Raw genomic sequence first — 27626 nt, 5'->3', positions numbered from 1 at the left:
GAACACAGAGAGACGTCTCACATCCTCAACTCGGAGAGGCCAGGTTTCGCAAGCATAGAGCAAAACTGCGATAGTTCATAACCCTTATTTAACACGAGTAAGTAGGTGGACACCATCAAGGTCACTTTAGCGTTGCTCAAAGTCGTCCATAAATTATAGTCTCACCAAAAAAACTTTCCATGTATAAGTTTTTGTGACAAAAACTCTTTATCTTACACTTAAATATAAAGTTATAAAGTTCGAAATTTTTTAGCTGTATGTTCTGTTGACTTTTTGGTTCTAGATAGGAATGTAATTGCTGATTTTAATTACACTTCTGGTTTTTCTAACATTTCACCAAATTATGTAAGTTTCTACTGATAGGGTTCATTTCAATTTAATTTGATCTCTCTAATCTTGGAAACTGTTATCTTAAGTCTCCCTGATTTGATTGTTACTTGTTGAACTGATCCATTTGATACACCCAAAAAGGATAGAATAGTATTGTCTAATTCATTGGAGCACGCCTATTTTGTTTTGAATGGTAATAATTTTGTATCCTTTGTCAATTTATCTACGCAATATATTGTAGATTGGATTGTTCAATCTTAATAGAAAACTCTGGAGGCTGTGTAGTTTAGTAGTGATATTTGTTTTGATTGATCGGTACAATTCTCATTTAAAACGTTTGTGTTATGAGCTATATACAAGCTATCCACTGTGTCTCGAATTTACCTATGGGAAAGGACGAGTACTGAACATTTTTTGGAAGCTATACAGAATCCAAACCTCATGAGTTCAAAAGTAATAAGGTTGTGGCCAAAAACTCCACGTCTCATGGAAATTTGTGATTTAATAATAAATACTCTTATCATCGGCTAATTTCATTGGCGCTATGGGAAAATATGTCGATCATGACCATGAATTCGAAGAATCCACTAATCATTTAACATAAAAATTGATCCTCTATTTAAATGCAGCTTTAATTCCGTTTCAATACTATACAGCACTTAACAATTTGATCAGGTTAAGCATTTGAACATATTCGAGACATGAAATTTATGCATAAGTTACAAGTTGCTTCAACATCTTGTACATGATTAATATTTAGCTTTATAAAAGAGAATTTTTACAAAGGAATTTTACAAAATGGTGACTAGTCAAACTAGCCTCCAAATACCCTGGTACGGCCGAGATTGGGGAGAGTCCACTTTCCCTCTCGAAATGCTCTCACATGGTCATGCGTATATAGCTTCTACCAGGGAAGTCCTACTCACTGCCTTCTCGTGGCAGGGGTCAGACTGACTAAATAATGTTCTAAAAGCTTTTCAAATTTACAACACGATAGACTGTTAACCGTTTAAATTCATTAGAACGATGTAAAAAAGAAGCTAGCTAACCTTCTGTACCTTAGATATTCAAGTTTTAATCATAAAATTTATGTAAAGTACTAAGTGTGTTACAATATTGAGCCTAAGAATTTAAAGGAGTATGAAGAAAAAGAAATGGATACGTTGGGATCATTGTAACTGACCTTGAGCACCGTTACTTAAATTCGCTCACATTTGATTCTGTGATTGTACGGACATTAACCAGATGGTTAACACCTACTTGGTAGTAACACTTCTCAGGTCAACAATTTAACATAAATCATACACTTACCAGGAATTAGTTTTATTTAGAAGACAGAAGACGGTTATTAACGAACAAAAATAGGATATAAGAATTTAACATACCTATTGTGTTGTATTGAATATAATAGTACGCCGATATCATGCCCAGATTTAATGGAGCCAAATCAATACCATCTTCTATAGAAATACATTTAGATGTCTCCAGATCATTCAATGTAGTCTCGACTAATTCACTTAGGTGATCACTTAAATGTCGATGTGTCACACCCTAATAATAATAATAATAATAATAATAATAATAATAATAATAAAAGTATTGAGATTAAAGATGAGACGACAAAGTGAAGTTATCTGAAGGTCGTTTGTTATGTGTGGAGATAATCTGTAGATTTTTATACATCTCGGCATCCACATCATACCAAAATTCAATCGTTAAATAGTACAAAATCACAAAAATCGACGTGATGTAGTAAAAAGTTAGATTTGATTCCAATAGCCTGAATGTAACAGATTTACACACTCTATTTTCTTGTTTAAACCAAAATAAACAAAATATGATTCGAAACTGGAAATTTTTAGTTGAAAACTGAATGCTTCAACTACCAAATTACAGTTTCCAAGTAGCCCGGATAACAACTGAACGATATCGTTAAAATTTCATTTTTCGAGTAAAATATAAGCATTACAGCATGGATGCAACTGTTAAAAAGCAGCTGGTAACACTGATAAACTTACCAAGGTTAAAACAGATGAGCAGTACCGTTTGCTTTAGGACAGTATGCAAAACTTACAAACCTAATGCTTAGATTTGAACGTAATCAGTAAGTCGAATAAACAAGAATTTTTGTAAAAGTTGACTACACTACAATGGGATGTCAAATCAAGAAAAAAAGTCAATACTTATTGAATAATAACCCCTTTATATGTGGTTCATCATAAGATGCCTACTATCAATCACGTTGTCGTTCCGTAACATTGATATTATCATAAAAGATGGGATTAACTAAATGAACTGGGTGGTAAATTATCAGTTGTAGATTAAGGGTTTTAAATAATAGTACTAATCTAATCATAAAGCTTTCTTTTTCGATTACATCGGTACTGACTTTCTAATAAACAATTGTTTTCCCTACGAGTTGGTTGTTTTAACTTTTTTCTCACAGTCTAGTGTTTTGAAAGCAATCTAACGGTAAGAGGAGAAATTCGCAGATAATAATAACACTCAATAATCAGTCAGTCAGCTACAACGTAGGACCAGGCACATTTATGCATCGGTCCAACTTGCCATACCTCACTACCACAACAAGATGAACACCAAATTCATAGAAGTAGTTAATTCAGTGGTGTTAATATATAAAAGAAAGGTTGTATATAAGGATATAGTACAGGAAGGAAGACAGATATGAAGCAATTTTAATCTCAAGGTTTAAGGAAAGATAAAGAGTGTATACACCTGCGCCATTGTGATTGATTTTGAGTCATGTCACACAGAGTCTCCAACCATTGGACCCCAACTAAGTAGTCTGCATCTACCAACATGACTCGAAACAGAAGTTAGTGACTTCAAGTTCTGATGCCACGTTTTGGTTTGGCCGCCCACTAACATTCTTCCAACCATCCCCTACACTAGTCAGCATAGCGCGTCGTGGTAATCGGTGTTCAGGCATATGTAACACGTGGCCTAACCATCTCAATAATCAAATACAGGTTTATATACTCGACTTCAAGCCGCTGCTAAGCTACAGAAGAAAATCAACTATTATACATACCAACTTTTAGAATAACTAACGATTATACACCACATTGTGAAACATAGAAAACATATTTTTCTGATATTTGGCATCGGGGATGTTGGACTAGCACACATAGCAGTGCGACGAGACTAAGCTCATATGACTTACGATCGACTGAAAAAAAAGTATGTCATCAAGTAATTACCATTTAGTTGACTAGCAATAATGAACTTTTTAATAAAAGAAATTTAAATTTACCTGTAAATTATAGTAATTTGGATTTTGTGTCATACGTTGATAGAGAAAAGTCCATGTTAAATAGTCTACAGCATCTTGTTTATTTTCAATAGTTTTGGTGACTATTTCAGCGTTGAAATGATCATGCAAAGCATGATCTAAATGTGATTCCACTGGTAATGGATCATGAAGGAATTTTTTCAGGAATTCTTTTTTTCCAGTTTGACATAATACAACAGCTTTAGCTTCACTATCGATATTTGGACGATTAGCATGTCCTAACATCTCAATCAAATCAACTATTGGATAATCTTCATAAGCATGAATCTTTCCATTATAATCTTGTGTATCCATTACAATTACAAGGTAAGCTGTCAATGGATTTGGTGAGGCTGCAGCCCAAACAAGAGCACGTGATACAACCAAGGTATGCAATGCACCGGCAGCGAATAACACTTCAATTAATCGACGATCTGGTTTTGAGATTGCTTCATGTAAATAAGCTACACCGCCACCATGACGAATAACTTCAGCTAATGCTCTATCAGCTAACTGGTCAGCAGCTCGAGACAAAGCCTCTTCCAAGTGACTTGAGATAGTTTGAAATTTAGATGTTGCATTGCTGACAGCGAACATTGTTATCAAATCAAGAGCAGCTCTTTGTGCTTGACGTCTAGTGGGCACATAAACTAAAGTTGGTTTACGCTGAGAATGCTGTGAGCTACCCGCAGGACTTGGGGTAAATGCTAGTCGTGTTATTAGTTGGTAAACAGGTTTAGTCATCGCTAACAAACGAGACGCTTGGTGTGGAATATTGAACGGCATAATAGTCAATTCTAAAGGAATAGGTCTAGTGGCAGGTGGGAAATTGTAAGTTGCTCCAGAAGTACAACCGAGCCAACTAGCAATATCACGACCATTGGTAAGACTATGAGACAAGCCAATTATACGGATTGGATTATCCACTTGACTACTAATGTAACGCATTCTTGAACATACCACTTCTAACACTGACCCGCCTTCAGAACCAACTAAATGTAAATTGTCCGCAATAAATAAATTGACATTTTGTACATTTTTACGTTGTTTCCATCTTCTGGATAGCACATCCCAGTGTTCTGGTGTAGTAACTATGATCTAAATAGAAATAGATAAGGGAAAAAGTTATTAAAGTAAGCTGCATATACAAACTCAGAGGAACTAATTTAAAACAGTGTAAATTTAATTAAGAGAAGAAATGAAATAGAACATAATTAAGAAATCAGTCAACATTATCATCGGTGACAGTATACAATCAACTGGATGAATGTCAAATAGTAGGAAATACATGTCATTGATTCCAGTGTTAACCAATACTCAAAATGTCATCATCGAGACGTCAATATACACAGTATACGTTATAAGTACATTTAGAATAGTGGAATTGTTGTTTATTATGATTTAATACAAAATATAATAAAAACTTACATTCCCGCGAGCTAATAATTTTAAGTCTACAGAGGTTTCTCCAGTTAATCGAACGACACGTTTACCCAACTTCTCGCCAAATCGACTTGCCCAATCAATATAACGCTGTTCCACTTGTTCTTCATGTGGTGGTAAGACGTAAATACACCGAAAATTGGCAGTTGTACCTGAAGAGTCCGACTGATTTGTTGAACTATTATGTGTAGTTATTAAACGAAATATTGTTAATTCAGCACAAACTGTTTTGCCACTTCCAGTTGGAGCTGCTATTAAGACATTTTCATCTGAATTATATAGGGAATTGAAAACCTAAGGTGGGGAAGGGAAACAGTGAATCAAAAGAAGAGTGTATAAATTATAACATGGATAAAATACTATGAAAAATTGTATACGTATAGATCTACTTCATCGAATGAAATAACCAAAGAATTTGTCTAAAATCATGTCATTATTGAATCGAATATACTCCTTTATATGAGGATTTTACACAAACACACTTGATTGGCTAATAAACATTATATGGATAAAAAGTAACAAACAATTACTGTGAAACACATACACAGTTCATACACAATATGATGAGGAATGTATTTGTCACATTGAACGAAATTTACACCTAATGTTAGTGAGACATAGACTGGATTAAAGCATGTTCCATGCACGATTGCGTTGGTGCACGCTGACTGGCTAATCCTTATCCAATCGGCACTAGTCGATACTTGGAGAAGGCTTTAGAATTTTCTCATGTCAAACTATAGATATACTAACTCAATAGCAGTTACTACTTTGACGTGGAGGTCGGGCTTACCTATCGTAATGAACCAACCGAAATATATTGGCTGGAACATATGTTCCTGTAGGTTCTACTATCCCAGGCAGGTCGATTGGAGAACGGTAAGACTAAAAGCAGCAAATCAAGGTCTGAGGGCGAAGTCGTACTGCTGACTGTACAGAGATGTGACAGCAGTAAGGTGTTTCCCTAAGACAACCAGCATCTGCAGCGATGCTGCCTTCTCACAAGGAGGGGTGGGGTTAGAAAAGGTCGACCCTAAAAATGCACACCACCTTACCTCACGGATTTCCGTCTCCGGTGGTAAAGCTCTTTGAAGAACGAAGCTAACACGTCAAACACCCCCACAAGAAGGCCGTGCGTGACCGGCCTCAAATAGTTGTCCCTTGCACTCTGCGGTCACGCCCCCAGGTCGTTAAGACCAACAATAATCCAACTTCCTTTTCAGGTCCCTCAAGAAATACCCTTCCACGGTGTGGGCAGACGGGAAGTGATGTCAGCCCTGATACCCGTAACAACCAACAAGACCAAGTTGGTCACATTCAAATCCTTCTTACACCTCCTTATAACTCTCTTATCTCCACGACTAACCCTTTTCACATTCCATTATCACCTCGCACTGCTAGGGCAAACGATTCAAGTACGCGGAAAGTTATTCCTGGTCTCCTGAAACCATGCTCTCAACTACATGTAGGAGCATTTAACGTCCGAACTCTGTGCCAAATAGGACAACAGGCTTCCTTAGCTAGGACTTTACAATCACCATCGATGTGTGCTGCGTCTCCAAAACGCGCATACAAGATTCGAGTAGTGTCATTCATTTGACCTCACCTAATCAAAATAAAGAACCATCTCGATACACGCTTCGTGTATCTGGAAGCCCGGATGCTGCTTCCCGTGGCCTCGCTGGAGTAGGTATAGCATTAAGTCCTAAGGCAGAACTAGCTCTTTTAGACTGGATCCCAGTAGACAGTCGTCTATGCGCTGTCCGACTAAACGGATCAGTAAGGACTCGGAAAGATAGGGAAACTCGTCGTCGTCTCTGCCTACTCTCTCACTGACTGAAGCTTAGATGATGTAAAAGATGAGTTTTACAGAAAGCTTTCCGACCTTCTCTGAAAAGCTAGGCGTTCTGATGTAGTAATGGTGACTGGTGACTTTAATGCTCAAGTAGGTAAACTAAGCGAAAGGGAAAGACACCTGTGTGGATCCTATGGTGATGTGGCTCAAAGAACAAATAACGGCGACCATCTGTTGTACCTATGCTCAGATAACCTCCTGTTTCTTGCAAATACTAACTTTAAGCACAAGGAAAAACATCTTTTGACATGGAGACCCCCGAGTTGGTCCCAACTTTGGACCCAAATAGATCACATCACGCACTTCGATTTCGCACGATCCCCAGTCAACCTGAATGGCAAGTCAAACCTTTAGGTTAAAGGCTCGGGGTGTGGTCTCCTAAGAAAACCACCTGCCTCGGTCTGGGCACCCGGGCAGTATCATAGCCCCCACACAATTAAATGAAATGACACTTTTGTGTGGCGCATATATATCTGGTGCCCCCTTGTACCAATATTTATGTGTTCAAATAAATGATAAAAAATAAATAAACAACATGTTATTGCCACTTCAATTGATGCGAATTCACTGATTTGGCATTTCCGCTTAGTACCTTACGTTCAACGTCAACATTATTTACCCAGTTGTTCCATAAAATGAGAAAATACCTTCAGACACATGTAAACAAATAACGGTATACTACATATGTTCACCATTTACAAAGACATTTCCCAGACACATGATAAGAGAGAGAGGATTTGTTGTGCAGTGTGAACTTTTGGCAAACAGATAGACAGTTATCTAGTCTATGCTGGAGATGGTTCTTGTTGGAAAAAGCAGGATGCGCTCTCTGAATCTGTGCTGGGATTTTCTCAGAGATCAACCGACCAGGATTAGTGAAACTTCCATGACAGGTGATCAGAACACTCAATTCCTTCAGTTCTTATCACCAGACCAGTCCTGGGGGGAAGTTTCATATATAGATGGAAACACACTATAAATATTCTTGAATTGTTACTCAATGGTTTCAAGACTCCGTTTTTTTATCAGTGCATTTAATAAACAGACCTACGTCATCTGCATATATCCGTCGCAAGTAAAATCTTATAAACTGTATTATTTATTCTCCTAATGATTCACCTTGGTTTAGTTTTGATAATCAATTACACATTGTCTGAGCCAGTTGGCTTAATTTATGAGAAGAAATTGGCCTTATTTTTAAGTCAATAGCATTAAATAAGAATTAATACGTACCTGTGTTTGTATAGGATTGAATACTTTAATACGATCTGTATATAATGCTTCAAAATCTTTATTTCTTAATGCAGTCACTGGAAGTGGTTGTAAATCCAATAATTCAGTAGGCGGTATTGTTTTTTCTGGTAATATTAAATGTCTAAATGATACTGGTAAAGTTACTTCACCACCAATCCAACGATCAGATACAGCAGTTATATAATAGTGTGGTGGCAATGGATCGAATATTGGTAAAACAAATCGTAAAACATGTTCTTCTGTTCCATAACGTTGTTTTAATACAAAAAATTCATGATGTAATACACTGTTTCCATCAACATCTTCTACAAATATCCAAAACGCTTGATTTGTTGAATGTACTTTTTCATCCCAAATAAAATCAGGTGTTAAAGTTAACTCAACACGTAAAGCAGATCTTGTAATTGGTTGAACATGTACACTCATTTCTAGACGAGGTAATTGATGTAGGTATTTATGTAGAGGTCTACCTAATTTAGGTAACCGTACCAACTCACCTAATTCATGATGATTCATATCATATAAACGATCAAATGGTATTGATTTCTTCTCTAATTTACGAATCACTTCATCTGGTAACTTTTTAAACTGACGTAAAGGACACATTGATTCCCACATACGACGTTCAATCATTTTAGCTAATGTGAGTGCATTATCTGCTAATTCAGCCCAACCTCGATGAAGAACAATTTCAAAGATCGCTCGTACAAGTCGACCAGCTGATTGAGTGATATAAACCATGTCAGACATTAAAGAGAATCCCTCTAATTTCAATCCAGAAATATATGCTTGTAATAAACAGTTGATTTTAGCTGATGGCTCTTCAGGAGATTCTTTAATTGGAATTGGAACACGTTCAAGAAGTTTTGCTAATTCGAATCGCTCTTCTTGTCGAACAGTCATATGTTTGAATTCAGAACTGGCAGCAAACACACGGAATAATTCGATCTCACCCAAACCCGGTCGAAGCAATTTATTGTATGAAAGTACAGTTGTATGAGTTAAGTAGTAATGTGAGGCAATTCGACCAAGTTCAGTTGACTGCAAACATCCTGAACGTCTATCATAACGAATTAACTGTGAACGTTCTAATTCTATAGCTGCTGTATGCACTAGATCTCGACGATACTGTTCAAGCCAAGGGTCATCCTTTTCACTACCTTGTGGTACACCATATAAAGTGGGATTTCGAAGCATACGAATGTATAGATAAGTGTAACCCAACCAAGTTACTGCTTCACGAATAGTTGTTACAGTACCTAAAACTATTTCTGCATTAAGTAAATCAGCCAAACGTGAGACTAGCTGACTTTCAATTGGAAGTTGTTGATTCATTAAACTTAAGTAGTATTGTAACTCTGTATGATTTGTAATCAGTATACCTTCACCTTTCGTATCATATTGAGGGCGGCCAGCGCGACCAAGCATTTGCATAACATCCAAAGCACCTAATTCCGTCCAACGTCCTTTCTCTGGACTGTAAATCTACAGAGTATGTTTATTTATAAAACAAAAACATGCAATCAGTTTACTGATAAAGTATTCATCTTTCAAAATAATTAGGAAAATTGTTTTCGTCTCAAAACCATTTTTAAATTTCAACTTAAACTGGTTAGATAAAAACTAGGAGAATTATAGGATACCGAGAAGTCCATCACTAGTTTCCAAACTAAGCATCGGCAACATATGTCAGAAATGATACAGACTGCGAATTTTTTTGTAGTATTGTGTTCCCTAAGCAAGATAGTTTAATTAAGGAGCTTCTATTGTTATTGTAGATGATAAAATCAACGACTATTTCATTGAGCCATTCCGTTTAAATCCGGTAATAAACTTCTTCGAAAGTATTTGAAACAGCCTGATGATGATAAACACCATGTCGTTTATTCTCTTTACGAAGTTAGTTTGCCATAAAGACTTCATTCGATATTTACTCACAGCTAGTTGGGAACCACAGTTGAGGGGTGATAAAATAGTTAACTTCCAACTAACCGATAACGGATTCGACTTTTAGACGACTTACTCATGTCTGGATAGGTGAGTCGTGTGACTAACATTCAAACAGGAACTGTGAATGCATATCGAGTTGTTCATTACTTTTATCAATGTGTAGTCTTACCATGTTAGTATACTGGGAATGACTAAATTAGGCTAAGAATTTAGACCCGATTTGTCAATTAATAAATTGACCGAACAGACTAATCCTGATAATTCATCTAGAAAACAGAAGCAAATGAAGTCAGTCAGTTAGGATCATCAAGTGTATTCTAATATGTAACTAGATACAGCACAACTACGATGGTGTTTCGTTATAATTGTCCGGAAACTATGATATTCAAAAACGTAATGTTATCCACCGGTAATATATGTGTTAAGTACGTGTTTGGGGTCACTGCATGGAATACCAATCAATCTTTAAAGACGACTCATCTTTTAATTGTTTATCTGTAGTAAATCAAACGGAAATTAGACCTACGCAGTTTTACTTGATCCATTGTTTTGAACACTCTGAACATTGAATACTAATGGATTAGTCATTCAATTTCAGTGTTTTCTGAGTCTTTCAAAACTGTCAGTCAGTCAGCTACAACGTAGGACCAGGCACATTTATGCATCGGTCCAACTTGCCATACCTCACTACCACAACAAGATGAACACCGGATTCACAGAAGTAGTTAATTTAGTGGTGGTAGTATCAGTCAGTCACAACGTAGAACTTCGTACGTACGTACATCAGTTCGAGTTGCCATACCACATTAGCACAGAGATGCAGTTGTCGATTCAAATCCCATAGTGGTAGAAGTAGTAGGAGTATAATCAGAAATCCAAAAGATTAGGGGTTTCAAGAAATTATTGAAGGAGTATAGTACAGTGAAATAAATTTGGAAAGAGAAAAAGATAAAGACATGAGGAATTCAGAAGATTAGAATTTGGTAGAACACAAAGAGTGGAAGATAGGTTGTATATAAGGATATAGTACAGGAAGAAAGACAGATATGAAGCAATTTTAATGTCAAGGTTTAAGGGAAGATAAAGAGTGTATACACCTACGCCATTGTGATCGATTCTGAGCCATTTCATCTAGAGTCTGCATCTGCCAACATGGCTCAGAGTAGAAGTTAGTGACTTCCGCGTTTTGGTTTGGCCGCCTCTAACTCTTTTCCAACCATCCCCTACACTGAAGAAACAGTGACTTGTAGCTGGTAGTTTTAATGAAATTAGGACATAGAAAACTACCTAGGTGTAAAATACAACACTGATTATCCAAGTTGCACAAAATACAGCCCCGTTTGTTAAAGCACTCGACTTGCACAACTGATATATTATGGATTTAAAAGCTTTTTGTTTGCCAGGATATCACTGAACTAGAGTAATTTGTATTTAGTTAGTTAGGATATACAATTAACACAGATACCTAATAGGGTAAATCATAACCATGTAAGAATACTTAAAAAACGAGTTAAATATTAAAATACCTGAGTTCCTTTAATCAATACCGTGTGAGCTGGTAGATTAACACCCCAAGCTAATGTAGCAGTAGAGACTAAAACTTGAATATGTCGATCAGCGAATAAATCTTCAACTAAAGTACGATCAACACGGCTCATACCAGCATGATGTATGCCAAATCCATAGGGAAGTAAATCTTTAAGTTCAGAATTTTTAACCTAAATGGAAAACAAAATATTATTTTATGAATATGAATACAAAGAAACGAATATAGTTTTTTAAAATACATACATCAACAGTAGTTATGAATTCATTTGTCGGGAATGAAAACGAATGATGAATAATTAAACGTCTATTACAAAGGGGAATGACCAATAGTTAAAATAAATTATTTACTTATACAAAATGTTGGAAGTAGGTGGATAGATTAAATATTGAATAAATTCTAGAACACAATAAATAATAGACGTTAGTGACTAGAGATTTCGGAATTTTGTATTTATTTATTTCTTTGAACACAGAAATATTGGTACAAAGGGGCACCAGATACATATACGCCACACAAATCTCATTTGATTTGTGTGAGGGCTGTGATACTATTTAGGTGCCCAAACTGAAACAGGTGGTTTTCTTAGGGGGCCACACCCGAAGCCTTTGACCTAAAGATCTGATCCACAAGGCAGTGGAGCATCGTGAGCAGATGCATTTCCACGGTAGCCGGTAACCAACGATTGATTTATATACCATTTGTTCCCTCAGGATACTGGAACCTATGTGCACCATTGGTTTGGAATCAGGGTTTTCCAAATCCCCTAGGTGAATTTTTCGTGTCCACCAACCCGGTTAAAGCGCCGGACATTCGCCTTTCGTCCTCCCAATTTCGTGAACAATACCCCCGCCACTGTGAGAAGGCAGTGAGTAGAACTTCCCTGGCAGAGTCTATATAAGCGTGAGAGCATTTCGAGAGGGAGATCGGACTCTCCCCACTCTCCAATAGATTTTTGAGATATGGCTTTAAATTGTGATATACTTTAACACAGTAGACTTTAATGGATTAAATAGTAATAATAATAATCTTACTTGTTCAGCTTCTTGACGTAGAACAACAGCTGATGCATTTTTTTCTTTCATAAATATACCTAAAGTATCTTTTTCCAGGCATGCATCTCTTAATGTACGTGCTGTTTTACCAGTTTCTTTACGACTATGAACAAATATTAAAATTTGATTACGTCCAGCATGTTCCATTACTTTATCATAAACAATATCATTCATTATTTGATAACGTTTTACAGCTTTTTTCTCAGTTATTCCAATATATTGTTGTTCTAATGGTACAGGACGATAACTATACCGAAAATATAAAGATAAAAAAAAACAAATGAGTCCATCACTTATGAATAATAAAATGAGAATATTCTGAAAGTTAAATATGAGTCAAAACAATACAATTTATCAATTTAAGGTATCACCATGCCAGGCAGGTTGGTTGGAGAACGGTAATACTAAAAGTAGCAACTAAGGACTGGAGTGAGAAGTCATAGTGCCAAGTGTATAGGGTTGTATTGGTATTGAGATATTCCCTTCAAATAAATGGTATCTACAACAATTTTGTCTTTTTACATAGCAAGGGAAGGATTAGAAAAGACTAATCTAAGAGATATCACATTTCACCTAAACGGAGACAAAAAACGTGTGTTACTGGCCTTAAGCAGTTGTCGTTTGGGCTCTGTGGTCAGTCTCCCACGTCCATTATTGATCCAGTCATTTGTGCGCTATCCGACTGGACGCGCCAGTAAAAAAGGAAAGACGAAGACACACGTCGCTGTCACTTCGTCGCCTCTGAATAAACTTACACTAACTGGAGCCAAAGTGAAAAAGAGAAGTTCTATACAAAGATTTCTGACCTCCTTCAAAAACTAGGCTGTCAGGTGAAGTAATCGTAGCACGTAATTTTAATGCTTAAGTGATTAACTTAAACGAAAGTAAAGTGTGATTAGATGAGTCTAATAACGTCCCAGCTTAAGGAACAAACAACGGCGACCGACTGCTGCAAATATGCTTAGGTAACTGTTTCTAACAAGCAACAACTTTAGGTATAAAGAAAGGTATCGTCTGAAATAAAGACCGCCAAAACCGACTCAATGATGGATACAAATAAACTATATCCCCATTAACAACCATCGCTAAAAAGGCTCGATAGAAGATTACTTATCATTTCAGAACACATGTCTAAATTCTGATGGCACTTCCTTGATGATCTCCCTAATTAACAAGGAAGGACAGATATTTTCTTGTAATAACTACAGAGGAGTCAGTTCGAATAGTTTCAGATACTAAGCTCCATAGTCACCCAACCCTTAAGTAGGACTTAGAAGATCAGACCAGGCAAAACCAGGTTAGTTCCAGAAGTCGGTGTAGTTATATTTCCCAAAACATTGTTTGTGTATGTTGGGACCACTGAGTGAACGGTGCTGTTTGAAGTAATCTACTAGGTAAAAATAGAAAATTGGTCGAGGAGGTAGTGAAATTTCATCGACTGAGGAGGTTGGAACACGTATTACATATGCCTGAAAACCGCCTACCTCGAAGCACTATGTTGGCTAGTGTAGGAGCCATTTAGTTAGTCATGTGCAACGTAGAACCTGACATATGTGCATTGATTTGAGATGTTACAACACAGCACAACTGGACAAGACAAATCCCAGAATAGTAAATTAGTGAGTGCTAGTAGTAGTAAAAAAGACTGGCTATGGAGGGAAAAAAGGTATAAGATCTCAGTACTTAGGTTCTAAGGGAAGACAAAAAGTGAATACGCAGAGGTGACTGAGAACGATTTTGAGCCATATCACCCGAAAAATCTTCTGTCACTGTATGACATGAAGTAGGAGTGGGTTGAAAAAAGAGCTACAGATGGCTGAAAAACACTTGGTACCAGTCCCTGAAGTCATCGACAGTTGGACTAAGCCATGCCAGTAGGTGCGGGCTGCTGGTTTGGGTTCGCGTGATTATTGTAACCAATGGTGGGATGTATTGAGCAACACGGCTGAGAATGATCCACAATGTCACAGACTTATTTACTCTTTGTCTCCTCTTAGATCTTAAGTTTTGAGATTACCTTACGTCTTTCTATTCCAAAAAGTCATACTTTCTTGAGTCATATCGTCTATCCCAAACGTTTTCTACAACCATTAATACTGTTACTACTATCATGAATCTGGCATCTCATAGTAAAGATATAGTTTATTTATTATTTGAACACATAAACATTGGTACAAGGGGGCACCGAATACATATGCGCCACACAATAACAATGAGGCCAGTATTAGTTATTATTGATTTGTGCGAGAGCTATGATATTGACCGGGTGCCCCCGCAACAAGAAGGCAGTGCGTAGGACTTTCTTGGCAGTGGTTGTATACGCGTGGTCATGTGGAAAGATTTCAAGAAGTAGAGCTGACTCTCCCCACCTTCGGCCGTACCAGGGGACATATGGTGTTGCTTTTTGAATCGATGCACAAATTTGTAAGGTTGCTTATAACTGCAGGATAGAACCCAAAAACTATATAGTAACGTTCTCGACTGTAAACACGTGATACGTTTCAAGTAGGAGCAAGCAACTGTTCAATGACTTTAGATTTGGATATTTTTCAGTTATTTTTAAAGTTTGAAATGAAAATTATCATTACTGGAAAATGTTCCAACGTTTTCAATATACGAAGACAAAATAACACAAATTTGAATAAAAGATAATACTAGAAATAACTGTGCCTAAACACTAGTAGACCTAAATTGCTGGATTTGAAAAGATGAAGATAAGTATATCCAAAGAATATCATCGTGGAATGAATTTACTTATCATACTGAAGTATTTGTCGATTTTCTGGTATATATGGTGAATACAATCTTCAAAGAGTATTAACACGGGTGTTATTGTAATGAACAGTATGATTACAAGATATTTCGTACAAATTGGTGCAGGTTACTCATCTACAACAACATACATATAACATTTACAATATATGACAAGGTGAATAAATTTAATATACATGTTTAAGGTAGATGACAAAGAGTTGTTTTGGTCGTCAACATACTTAATTTGTTCAATAACTATGATCTAGTCAGTAAAATAATCAAAATTATGGGTCTATTTCTGGTCAGTGATCCAACCAAAAAAAGAAAGTGTAAACGCATTCAAACTCTACTAAAACGTCCTAAAAAAACGTTACTAACCTGTTATCAAAATGAAATAGTCCTTTCGAACAATCAACTCGTAGAAACGTCGCTACATCTTCATAATTTGGTAACGTAGCACTCAAACCGACAAGACGAACACCACCACCACCGCCAATATCATTAGAAACAGCTAGACCGGATGTACTCTCTACAGCACGTAAAGTTCGTGCAACAATAGCTTCCAGTATTGGACCACGATCATCGTGTAGTAGATGAATTTCGTCAAAAATAATTAATCTAACCAACTGTATATAAGCTCGCTCATCTCCACCACGACGTGTAATTACATCCCATTTTTCTGGTGTGCATACGATAACTTGCGTTTCATAAATTTGTTCACGACTAAGTTGGTGATCACCAGTAAGTTCATCAACTTTAATACCATAACTGCTTAACAGCTTAAAATAAAACAAGACAACAGAAATGTAAACAGTAATTATCGAAATAAAGACAAAACTTATTTCTGATACATGAAAGTGGAGGGGATGTTAAATCCATAGTAAAGCACTCACTGATTACTTTATTTTTCAAGCTTTAATTTTCACGTTTTTGCACCAAAAACGTTTCCTTACGGGTCATTAGCTCTTTTATTAGGCCATATTTGTGCTCGATTTTCATGGTGATTGTGGATATATGGATATAACATGCACGTGTTACTTAGGTAAAACTTTGTCGCTCTCTACAAAATAAATTTTCCTGGTGAGTTTTGTCTTTTGATGTACACTGGGCTAGGGGGGAAATGTAGTCATAGTAATCAGGTATCGGAACCTTAGCTTAGAATTACTACCGTTCGTTAACAACAGATCAGAAAGAATAAGAATAGTAACTTGTTAATCAACTGGACTGGAAGCAATTTAAAATAGGACGATAAAACCAAGTTCGATAGCTGCTTTTAATGAAATATGAGTCGAATTATGAAAACATGAGGGAAAGTGAACGAAGTCAGTCAACTAAATTTTGAAAAATAACTGTTCTGGTATGATTTGAAATTTTTTACAATGAACCCGATTGTATACTACCTTTCCCTTAATTTCTAGTCCAAGATAACAATATTAACACTAGTGACTATGATTATTTAGATATATTTGGAGAATATAAGAACAATGAGAAACTTATGGTGAAGTGTGCAGAATTTAAAGCAAGACAAAAAGTGAGTAAATTCGAAGTAGTGAAATCAATTTTTCACTAACCCCAAATGCCCTGGTACGACCGAGGGTGCAGAGAGTCAGCTCTCCCTATTCAAATTATCTCACATGGCCACGCGTATACAGTCACTGACACGGAAGTCCTATTCACTACCTTCTCGTGGCAGCGGTGTTGTTTAAGAAATTGAGAAGACGAAAAGCGAATGTCCGTTGCTTTAAATGAGTTGGTGGATACGGAGGATTCATCTAGGGGAGTTAGAAAACCCTAATTTCAAACCAATGGTGTACACGGACTCTAGGATCCTGAAGGAACAGTTGGAGGATGGACTTATTGTCGGTCACCGGCTACTATGGAACTGCATCTCCTGACGTTGCTCCACTGCCTTGTGGGTCAGACCTTTAGGTTAAAGGGTCGGGGTGTGGTCCCCTAAGAAAACCACTTGCTTTGATCTGAGCACCCGGACAGTATCACAGCTCACACACAAATAAAGGACAACTACTACTGACCTCATTGTTGTTGTGTGGTGCATATGTATGTGGTGCCCGTTTGTACCAATATTTATGCGTTCAAATAAATTAAATATAAACAAATAACCACAATGAGGAAAGCCTGAATCTTTGTACGTTACTTTAAATTAAAAGATCGATAACCTTGAAGTTTCGAGTCATGCTGAATACAATTTTATGTACGTACATTCAATTAGTCAATGTATTTTAAAAAAAGACCAAGAGAAATTGAGTACCTAGTTACCAACTTTTAATAATGAATCCACTTTACGAAAAGATGAATTTACAACACTCAAAAATTGACAGAACTAACCTTATTAAAATTACCGACAACTTCTTGTACCAAAGATCGCATAGGTGCAATATAAATAAGTTTGAATTCATCTTTATTTATGGTACCATCAGGATTAATAAATTTGCCAAGTTCGTGCATAATACATAATAAAGCTACGTTTGTTTTACCAGCACCCTGAAAAAAACCCAAATGTGACAATTATATGTTTGGTTATTTTTATTCGTTAAGATATAAAGCTGTTTGTGGTGGTATTCTATGAGGCAGTTGGTTTAACTGTGAGGCTTTTATTACTGTTCTAGACAATATCATCAGCAGCTACTTCGTGTAGAAGAGATTTGTTCAGTTATTCTACAAATGTTAAATTAGTTTATTCTGATGGCGTTGTTTGTGATACTTTGTCTTTGTAGATTTTGTTGCCTTAATTTATTCTTACATACTTGTTGATTTCCTTTTTCAGTTGACCTCTGATCATATGATTGATTGACCTCTTCTGTATGGATTGACTGATGGGATCTACATTTACGTCTATCAATTGCTAGCTAATCCGTATACCGATACCATACTCTTGGAAATTCCTTGGGAACCTAAGTCTTATAAATATAGGAAGATTTGTGGAGATTATAGGACTTCCATATTTTATAATGTTGTCTAACACGACTATTGAAGCTTTGCAGTTAAACGATTTAGCTCAGAGAACATGACAACACTAAAAGCATTTACCTGATTTGCAAATATTTTTAATCGTCTCAAAACTGTTAATGTTCATCATATCACAAGTGAGTTTAATCCACGGAAATTAATTAGGAACCACGAAGAAAGCATACATGATTATTTTGGATGTACAAAAAGGTGATCACTACTCGTATCAATTTGCACTTACTTTCGCTGGTTATAGAAGTTACGGAAAAAAACACTGATTAGTTATAGTGTTAGAAGCTCCATTTTGTTTCAACCTACCTAGGTGATATGCTAACTTCGGAGAAACTATTGTTTGGGTAAAATGATGAAAAGACACCACTGTTAGTCAACTATAAACGACGTAGAATCTGGCACGAATGCGCATTGATCCAAATAATGGAGAAGACTTAGTAGCCATTTCTTACAAAAGAACAGTTATTTACGCAGCTGCATCAGAAAATACCAAGCCAACTCATAGGTAAAACGAAGTCAAACGTGAAAACTAACAAACAGATTATCCTATCATAAGACATACAAATTACAAGATTATTGAGGCCGTTTGGAATAAGTGTAGTACATAAACCAGTAAAATCACTCCAATCAATCAGTTAGTTAAACACGACGTAAAACCTGAGATATGTGTACATCGGTTCAAGTTGCCATAAAAAATTAGCATAGAGAGATGACATAATCAGAGTAAATCTTAGGGTAGTAGAGGTAGTAATTTCAATCAATCATATCCAAACCAAAGGATGAAAAAGTAAAAGAACCAAACATCATCTACAAAATAAACTATTCCAACTGCGAGAGGCACATCGGACAAAGTAGGAGCCTTTTACATATTTTTCTGCATAAACACCAACTAGTTGTCAGACGTTATGATGTCTTCGCTTATATGGATGCACGTGAGCAATTGTGGATACACGTTTGACTGGGAAAGTGGAATACTAAAACAGGAGAATTTTTAGAAGCTTTGCACTTGGATCAATCAGCAATCAACAAACATAAAAATCGACTTAATTTACTAGTCAGTCAGGAAGATCATGGACAAATATGGGATTCAGAACCAGGCCGAAGAGAGAAACAATTAGAATTAACACAATTAAAGGTCAACAATAACCAATCGAGATCAATAGGACAAGCTGCCAGACATACGTGGAGAAATTCAAACACTTCACTTTACCTGAAACTTGTACTAACGATCTTCTTCAGAAAAACAATGGAAGCTCCACGATTAACCCATCCAGCTCAGGGAACGAAACTCCACTAAAATCATCCACCTGAGCTGCAAATCACCATTTTGGAGTGATGATATAGTTTAGAATTTCAACAAGAAAAGCAACTTAGTAAGCATACAAATAACTTCCGTCTGACCATTAGTAATGCTACCTGGCTGAAGAGACTAAAGTGGGTGAAGATGAGTTTTAACTTGAAACCTGTTATAATTGTTTTGCTAATAAACGACCCAGCTACTCCTATTGCTTAGTATTTTTATACAATGATACTCGACAAGACCCCCAAAATCAGAACTCGTTGAACAGGAACGAAATTGTATTCAAAATAACAAGGGTAGGTGAATAGCAATCAATGGTTAGAAAAACGTTCATAAAACCCAATAACTGAAAGTCGTACTAAAACCATTAAAACGTCATAGAATTCAGAGGTGGATTAAAAAGGAATATTTCCCGGTACAACTGGCTCTGAACATTACGATAACCTTAAGAACCTGAGAATCAGACACTTATTTTCGCAGCTCAGACTACGAGTTAGTGACCATAGAGATATATCAAGTGACTACATTAGCTACGTTTAGCCATTTCATAACTACTAAATTCACTTGGTGTTGTTTACTTGTATCTTCCCGTTGTTATTTAGGACTGCAATTGATCAGTCACCAAGTAAATTTAAACTTCATCCCGTTGCACAAGCAGGTGACTATCAGAACTCAGTGGATAAGTAGATAACGCGATGGCGTTTGGAGCGAATGGTAATGGGTTCGAGTCCCGAAGTGAACATCAACTCCGAGATGCAGGTACGTCCAGCTGACGAGTCCCAAATAGGACAAAAGGTGCGTCTTGGGTTCCACTGCTAGCCATCATCCATTCAGACTGACTGACTGACGAATAGTAGTTATTCAATAAAAACAATTGTGCACACAATCATCCTAAAATTGTATTTCATTATCTCAGTTAGTTGGCTTGATAGCCTGAAAATTTAACTGGACAGTGAATAACTCTGACTGATAACATATAACAGGCACCATAGGCTGACATTTTTTGTGTACGTAACTTACTGTATTTTCAAGTGCGAAAAGGCTTACAACCTTAAGTACCGATTTACATAAATAAATATTTAAATTAAATTCATCAACTAATAAAAACATACAGTAGGAGCACATAGCAGCAGATTTTCATCCGTTTCCATTGCAGCATGGTATAAACGACTTTGGATTAAGTTGAGAGTTTTGCAACCTTCAAAGGCAGCTTGTGCATATGCAGGTAGTTTTTCAATTTTTATTAGAGTTTCGCCTGGTTCTAATGGTTTTTGGCGTAAAGGTGGTACATGTACTTCTTCGTAACCTTTTTTCTGCTTTCGAAATGAACCATCGGGTAACTGACATCTCTTGTTTGCCATTAAATGTCCTCCTTGCGAAAACGCTAGACCCTCTAAGTCAACGATATTCGCAACACCGATAGCACCGTCTTCAGACAAGTGAAAACCTTCATCGTTCATATTTTCATGCTCCATATCAGCCTGAATCAGTAATGAGAGTAACAATAAATTAATAAGTTAAGTGTGCTTTGAAAGATTTGAATACTAATGTTCATTTCATTAGTGTCACATGTATAGTGCTATAAAAAGCCTAATCCTAACAAAAAGAGAAATTTAAAAATTAGTTGTCTAGTTCACCAACTAATATTCAGAACATCAATAGTAACTTCAGTTTCATTCATAAGAAACTTTAATCTCGGCAAATTATATGTACAATCTGTAAACAGTTTAATGTATATAGAACCAGTTGTTCTCACCTGAACACGGACGACACGCTGAACATTTTTCCTTTGACGTTCTTCAGCGACTAAATCGGCAGAATTTTCTGTTTCTCTTAATTCATGCAATACTTTGGCTAACGTAGGATCGCTACGCATTTTTGCCTCCATTTGGCTACGTTCCTGAACTGTTTGCGCTTGTGCTAATAAGATACAGTGCAAAACCATAAGTCTATGTTTGCGTAAAATTTTGACAAAATCGAACTGTTCATAACCGAGGGCACGAACTAAACGGTTTTCTAAATCCCTATCATCAGAAGCTGACTGGAGAATTTCTAGACATTCGCGAGCTTTCGCCTGAGCAAGTATCGGATCCTACATTGGGATTAAAAACAGTAAAGATGAAAGAGAAATAAATCCGCTTAGAACAATTTATTGATTATTTAACACTTGATTCTATCAACTATTGGGCATAAAATAGCTAGAACAAAAAAACTGAGAAAAATCAACTATAAAACAATGATAAGCAACTGCAAGGGAACAGCTGAAAGATAAATAAGACTAGAGTAATGAGATACACATAGGCAAATGGGTTGAGCAGACGTCAGTCTGCACCCAAATCAACAGTTTTTTCCATGAACTGTTAACATATATCGATAGAATTATCCTAAAATTGTCTCATAAAACTTTCATTTTCATTTGTGCTGCATCTATTTTCTAAAATAGAAGGGATCACAAGTGTTTTGAAAGCACTTTTGATGAGGCACCTGTGGTCTTGTGCCACTTAACTTCAAAGAATGCTTCACAATTGTGCATTGTAACAAGATCGACTGTTAGAACCCGTATCCACAGCTTGATAGGTAAGGTGATAAGTTGCATGTACTACACGACGTGTTTTCATAAACCAAGTGAACACTGACAATATCCAGTATTCTAACTAGAAATAACAGTGATTAGGTAATAGGAATGGAGATGGTTATAATTAAAACACATGTAGCGTGTTGAAGTCCCGCTAATGATTGAAAACTTTATGGTTGGGGTTATTGAGTAAATGGTAGTGAATGAACGAAAACTTCAAGTAACAGTGAGTCGGTTAAAATAGAGGCTATACTAAGTATGTGATTTTTGTTGAAATCTTAAAAATGCTTAAGATTGACATTATTTCCCGCTTACTTGACTACAGTGCAGTCACACCATAAAATGAAGGTTTGTGTGTCCTGATTTGAGTCGCAATGAGCCATGGTTAACAATACTATTCAGTAGTTCGAAATTGTAATAAATGGTTAAAATTCAAGTGAGTTAACCCCTATGCAAGCATTGGTTTTAAGTGTGAAAACCTGGATCTACAATCATTTGGACTGAACTCTGAAGTATTTATGTTTGTGTATCGACCTAGGTACGAGTAGATAGGGATGAAAATTCAAAGTAAAAAAGTTTGACTTGATGAGTAGTTGGAAACGAATGTCTGTATGAAGGAACTCTCATATGACTCCACATTCTTTTGAGAAGCGGACTAACTTATGTAAATGGGCATACAAACACGTTTGTGTATTAAATAAATTAAAAACTGTAAAATATAAAAGTACAAAGCAAAACCAACTTTACAATGTTTGGCAAGGTTACGTTGCAACCAAAATGCATCAATATCTCGAGGATGTAAATTTTCAGCATTTTGGTGAGCGGTAATAACCGACTCATTTTTACGAGACTGTAAAGTCATTTCTACAACAGCCTCCTCCCCATCTGGTTCATCTTCATCATCTTCTTCTTTGACCTCCCCAAAGGCATTTTCCTCATCCTATACAAAAAACAGACACATCGGAAATACAGTTTATGATCTGAAGTAGCGTTTCTCATCATAATTTGATGCTTGAGTTGCGCCGAGTCTTTTTTTAAATAAATGCTAGTAACACTTATGACAAGAAGTTCGAAGTCACTGACAATCGTGAATTTGGAATCTTTTTACTCGGCGTACCTTAAGTAACTATAGTTTAGAAACTATTGATATCCAACATACTTATTTATTGATCCACACTTGCAAATTTTACCGGGGTTACCCGAGTTCTAAATCTACTCACAAACTAGGAACTTGGGTATGGGACACTAAGTATGAAGGCTAATGACACCAACTAGTTGCCCAAACCGAAGTAGACGGAGAGGGCCTCGAACTTGGGAATTAGTGACCGAAAGACGAACACTTTATGCACTAAACTACTGTATAGAGACCGTAAATCAAGCTTTCAGTGTGAACGTAAAGGTTTATTCATCTAATAATCAAACGGGACAACTGCCTTGAGTGATAAAGGAACTGGTTAGCACGCGTGATTTATTCACTGCAATGAATGATGGACTCTAGGCCATAGGTCTAAACATGGCTGCATCGGCCCCGTTCAAGTAGCTAAACAGTAATGCTAGATCTTATACTAAGCATTGCTGAGAACCAAGTGCATGAGTTTCCTTAATTGATTTGTTGTAAGACGAAACGTAAGTAAGAATTAGTCCTAGGATTTTAAATTATATTTCACAAGTAAAACATTCTAACCTCTTTGCTTAAAACTATCAACAAACTGCACCTCTTAGATTTTTCATATATACTGTTTGATGACGTAAATCGTTAAAAGGAATTTCCCAAAAGTTTACTTCATAACGATTCGGACCAGTTGATGTTTATTTATTAAGTATATGTTTATGTAGTAGGATTTGAGCTAAAGATTAATAATATTAATTAACTACTAAAACAGAAGAGAAACTAGCAACCTTTTGATTAAAGATCGAGTGCCTTAACCACAAAATCAGAACCCCATATGGAGTCAAGAAAATGCTACTCCAGGTCTCTTAGAACCTCACTTCAAACTACATGTTGAAGCTTCCAATGTTCGAATCCTATGTCATATCGGAAAACAGACAATAGGAGCTAAAATATTAGAACCTCATCCCGTCAACATATGCTAACTCAGAAACTCTCGAACAGGGTTTTAGTACGATCGTTTGATTTCGTCTAACCAGTTTGGAACCAATGCAATATACTCTCTGTGAATCTGAAAACGTGACTAACTTTTAGTGAAATTCCTGGCATTGGTATAGCACTATCTGAAAGAAAACCATGAACTTGACTGCATTTCTATAGATAGTGTAACGTGATTAATACCGATCGACTGTTTAAATTGAAAAATGAAATTACTGTTTGTTATTTCAACGACCTAGCTAGAAAAAAACATACACTGACATACCTCTTGGTCTGATTCTTCAAACTGAACATTTACCCCATACGTTTGGTCAATACTGTCATTGGAGTTAGCGACCGCAGTAGACACAGGTTCTTCTTCTTCTTTCCAGTCTGTGATTTTCTTGCAAAGGTTGACAATAATATTATACCTTTCATCAACGAGAGGACCTACGAATACTCAATGTACGGTTAAAAATATATTTTACCTAACAAGGACTCCGTTTCCTTTCTTTTCTCCTTATCTTTCAAATGAACGTTTTTAGAAGTGGCTATAACTTCATCTGCTGCTCCACACAGGATTTCACGTGACTGATCACCTAATGCCTCTTGAATACAGTGAAGAATGTATTCGTAAGTTTTGCGAGTGTCTGGTGTCTTAGGGTGGTACATGATCCCTGCTATATCATTGAAATCATCGTTTAGTAAGCTAGTTCCTTTCAATTTTAAAGCGTCTTGTTGAGACTCGTCACGTTTTTGACGTCTGAAGCTATAAGATGGAATTAAATAACTTACTTTGCTCGTTTCTCTTGCAACATAGGTGGTTTCGTCCTTTGCGACTTGTGTCCCATTTCTTGAGCACGAATTTTGCCAGCTAAGCTTAACACCTCTCCGGTGGATTCATCTCTTGGACGCCTGTCGATGAGTGACCGATCTGTTGAGAGCACAAGGTTGGAGTTGATTTTGTACTCAAACTGCAGCTTTCTGGCTGCATCGTCAGCCATTATTTAGCAAGATAAAGTGCGGAACAAAGAATCCTGTCTAAATTTCAGTTATAGGTGGGTTTGCGACTATCCTGAAGATAATAAGTGTGTCAGGAGATATGTGAAGGGTTGTTTGAGGAAATCTGAAGAGAAAAGAAGAGGAAAATGTACCAATAGCTTCGCAAGCACTCACAATTTACTTAAATTGACTAAAGAAAGCACTCGACAACAACTAACAATAATACAAACGTACGAATAATATAATACAGCAAGCGAAACCAGAAGTCGGTAGCCTACAATTTCGAATGCGTTACACTGAATGGCGTTATAGTGTGAAGTCTTTCGTGAGTACATCTCAGCAGTGTACGTGGAGATAGGTAATATAAACTTATTCTGTTGGTAGTTTCCGTTCTCACTCACATTTTTATACTTTCACACGATTTGTACAATTACTTTTATAGATCGTAAAAGTGTTGTTTAGGATTTGACCTTGATCCTCCGTCACTGATTTTATCTTCTGCTCTAATGATACACTATAATGGTTCAAATGGTTGTGGACGGAATATAAGAAGCTTTCGCCTGACGGGCTTCCGTGTCTAGTAGCACTGGACCATCAATACCTCCAGGCAGGAACATAGGTACATTAACGATAATAGGAAAAAAAGACATTGGTAAATCATAATAAGATGTTATCCTTAGTCCTTAAGAATAGATCAAGTTTCCTCTTAAAGGACTCCTACGAAGCCACTTGGACCAGCTCAGTCGGCAGTTAATTCCGGCATTTGACAACTCTTATGGAATAGAAGTTGTGTCTACAGTCCGTTCTGCCATTTTGAGTCCTCAGTTTCTGGTCGTTACCACTTAGGTTAGTATTGTGACTAAGCTTAAGTAGATGTTTAAATGGATGACCAGAAGTGTTAAGGATACTGTAAGCCATAAGAAGGTAATCTCTAAGACGCCCATACTGTAACGGGTAAAGTTTAAGTGATTGGGGGCGCTCTTCATAATTTTTGAATTTGAGTCCCCAAACTGATTTCGTGGCTCGCCGTTGGATACACTCCAGAGTGTCCTTATCCTTTTGGAGAAAGGGAGGAAATACTTTGTCTCCGTAGTCCAAATGGGGACGAATAAAACTGTTGAAGATTATGTGGAAATTTCTATCGTCAAACTGACCAAAAATGCACTTCAGTGTTACCAGTGTAAGGTTTGCTTGAAAGGCATTTTTGTCACAGTTAGCGTACGACTTCAAGTCGTAAGGTCAGAGTGGTCATAATGCACTGATGAACGCACACACTATACGTTTTCCCTTATCAGCTGCCGCGATAACAGACAACTAATATATTTTCTACCTACGTTAACTGATCATATATTCCCAATAGTTCTATATACACATTATCTTAGATTATATCTGTTATATTCCAGATTATCGACCATACTCGAGCGCGCCCTCAAGTGTCAACCTAAGTGACGAACTATATCTTTCATTGTATTTACTTTCATATGTGTATTGTAAATAGTCATTATACTCTCTTTTGGTATTGATATATTTACTTCACCATATGGATCTCCACCTGCAGCCACACATTGCATTAACAGAAAAACGATTCATTTCGAATGTTGTTCACTGGAAAAAATATGCGCTGAAATCTCATGGAACTGCATCCAATTCCATTATATAGTAACATGTATATTCAACGAATTTTGTGACAAAATAAAGACCACAACTTATTTTACCACACAAACTACTTTTTATTCGTAAATATATGTGTTTTTGATGGCATTTATTTATGTATTCTTCCCTTCTTCGTGTGTTGTGTAATTCTTTTTCTTCACAAAACTCATAATTTATGTCGGGCAATACTTTAATGACATATATCCTACGGGGGAGTTATAAAGTGACATGTATACTCAATGACTTTTGTAATAACAAGATAGAAATCACTTTTTTTATTCATAACACTTTATGTTTGATCCCATTTATATTTAATATCTATTGTTTCTCTGTGTCAATTGACAGAGTGGGTAGGAGAACATTATGGAACCTTCTTCGATACTATGGAGTACTGGAAAAATCATCAACATCATCCGGAATTTATACGACGGACTACACTACTAAGTGATGCATAGAGGACAGCTGAAAGATGCATTCCAAGTGAGAACCAGAGTCAGACAGAACCGCCTACTCTCTCCCTTTCTCTTTCTTCTGGTGATTGAGTGGATTATG

The 27626-nt window shown here is 36.6% G+C and overlaps 1 protein-coding gene across 1 annotated transcript in view; it reads right to left on the bottom strand.

Annotated features, from left to right (window-relative positions):
* Smp_105700 (U520, putative) overlaps positions 1-25537 on the bottom strand; it is a 35674-nt gene extending 10137 nt beyond the window's left edge. The window contains exons 1-14 of the mRNA XM_018791236.1: positions 25215-25537; positions 24908-25182; positions 24706-24869; positions 23076-23273; positions 21515-21850; positions 20871-21239; positions 17826-17981; positions 15858-16258; positions 12705-12972; positions 11651-11842; positions 8154-9659; positions 5051-5359; positions 3605-4720; positions 1716-1881 (exon numbers count right to left, since the gene is read on the bottom strand). Of these exons, the coding sequence (XP_018645572.1) occupies positions 1716-1881; positions 3605-4720; positions 5051-5359; positions 8154-9659; positions 11651-11842; positions 12705-12972; positions 15858-16258; positions 17826-17981; positions 20871-21239; positions 21515-21850; positions 23076-23273; positions 24706-24869; positions 24908-25182; positions 25215-25423 (5665 nt within the window). The 5' untranslated portion in view covers positions 25424-25537. The remainder of the gene's footprint in view (positions 1-1715; positions 1882-3604; positions 4721-5050; positions 5360-8153; positions 9660-11650; positions 11843-12704; positions 12973-15857; positions 16259-17825; positions 17982-20870; positions 21240-21514; positions 21851-23075; positions 23274-24705; positions 24870-24907; positions 25183-25214) is intronic.
* Between the last annotated feature and the right edge of the window lie 2089 nt (positions 25538-27626).

The sequence above is a fragment of the Schistosoma mansoni genome, assembly GCF_000237925.1.
Source record: "Schistosoma mansoni, WGS project CABG00000000 data, chromosome 3 unplaced supercontig 0141, strain Puerto Rico, whole genome shotgun sequence".
NCBI lineage: Eukaryota > Metazoa > Platyhelminthes > Trematoda > Strigeidida > Schistosomatidae > Schistosoma > Schistosoma mansoni.
Note: the sequence above shows the minus strand (reverse complement) of the source record. Positions and strands in the feature narration are given on the sequence as shown.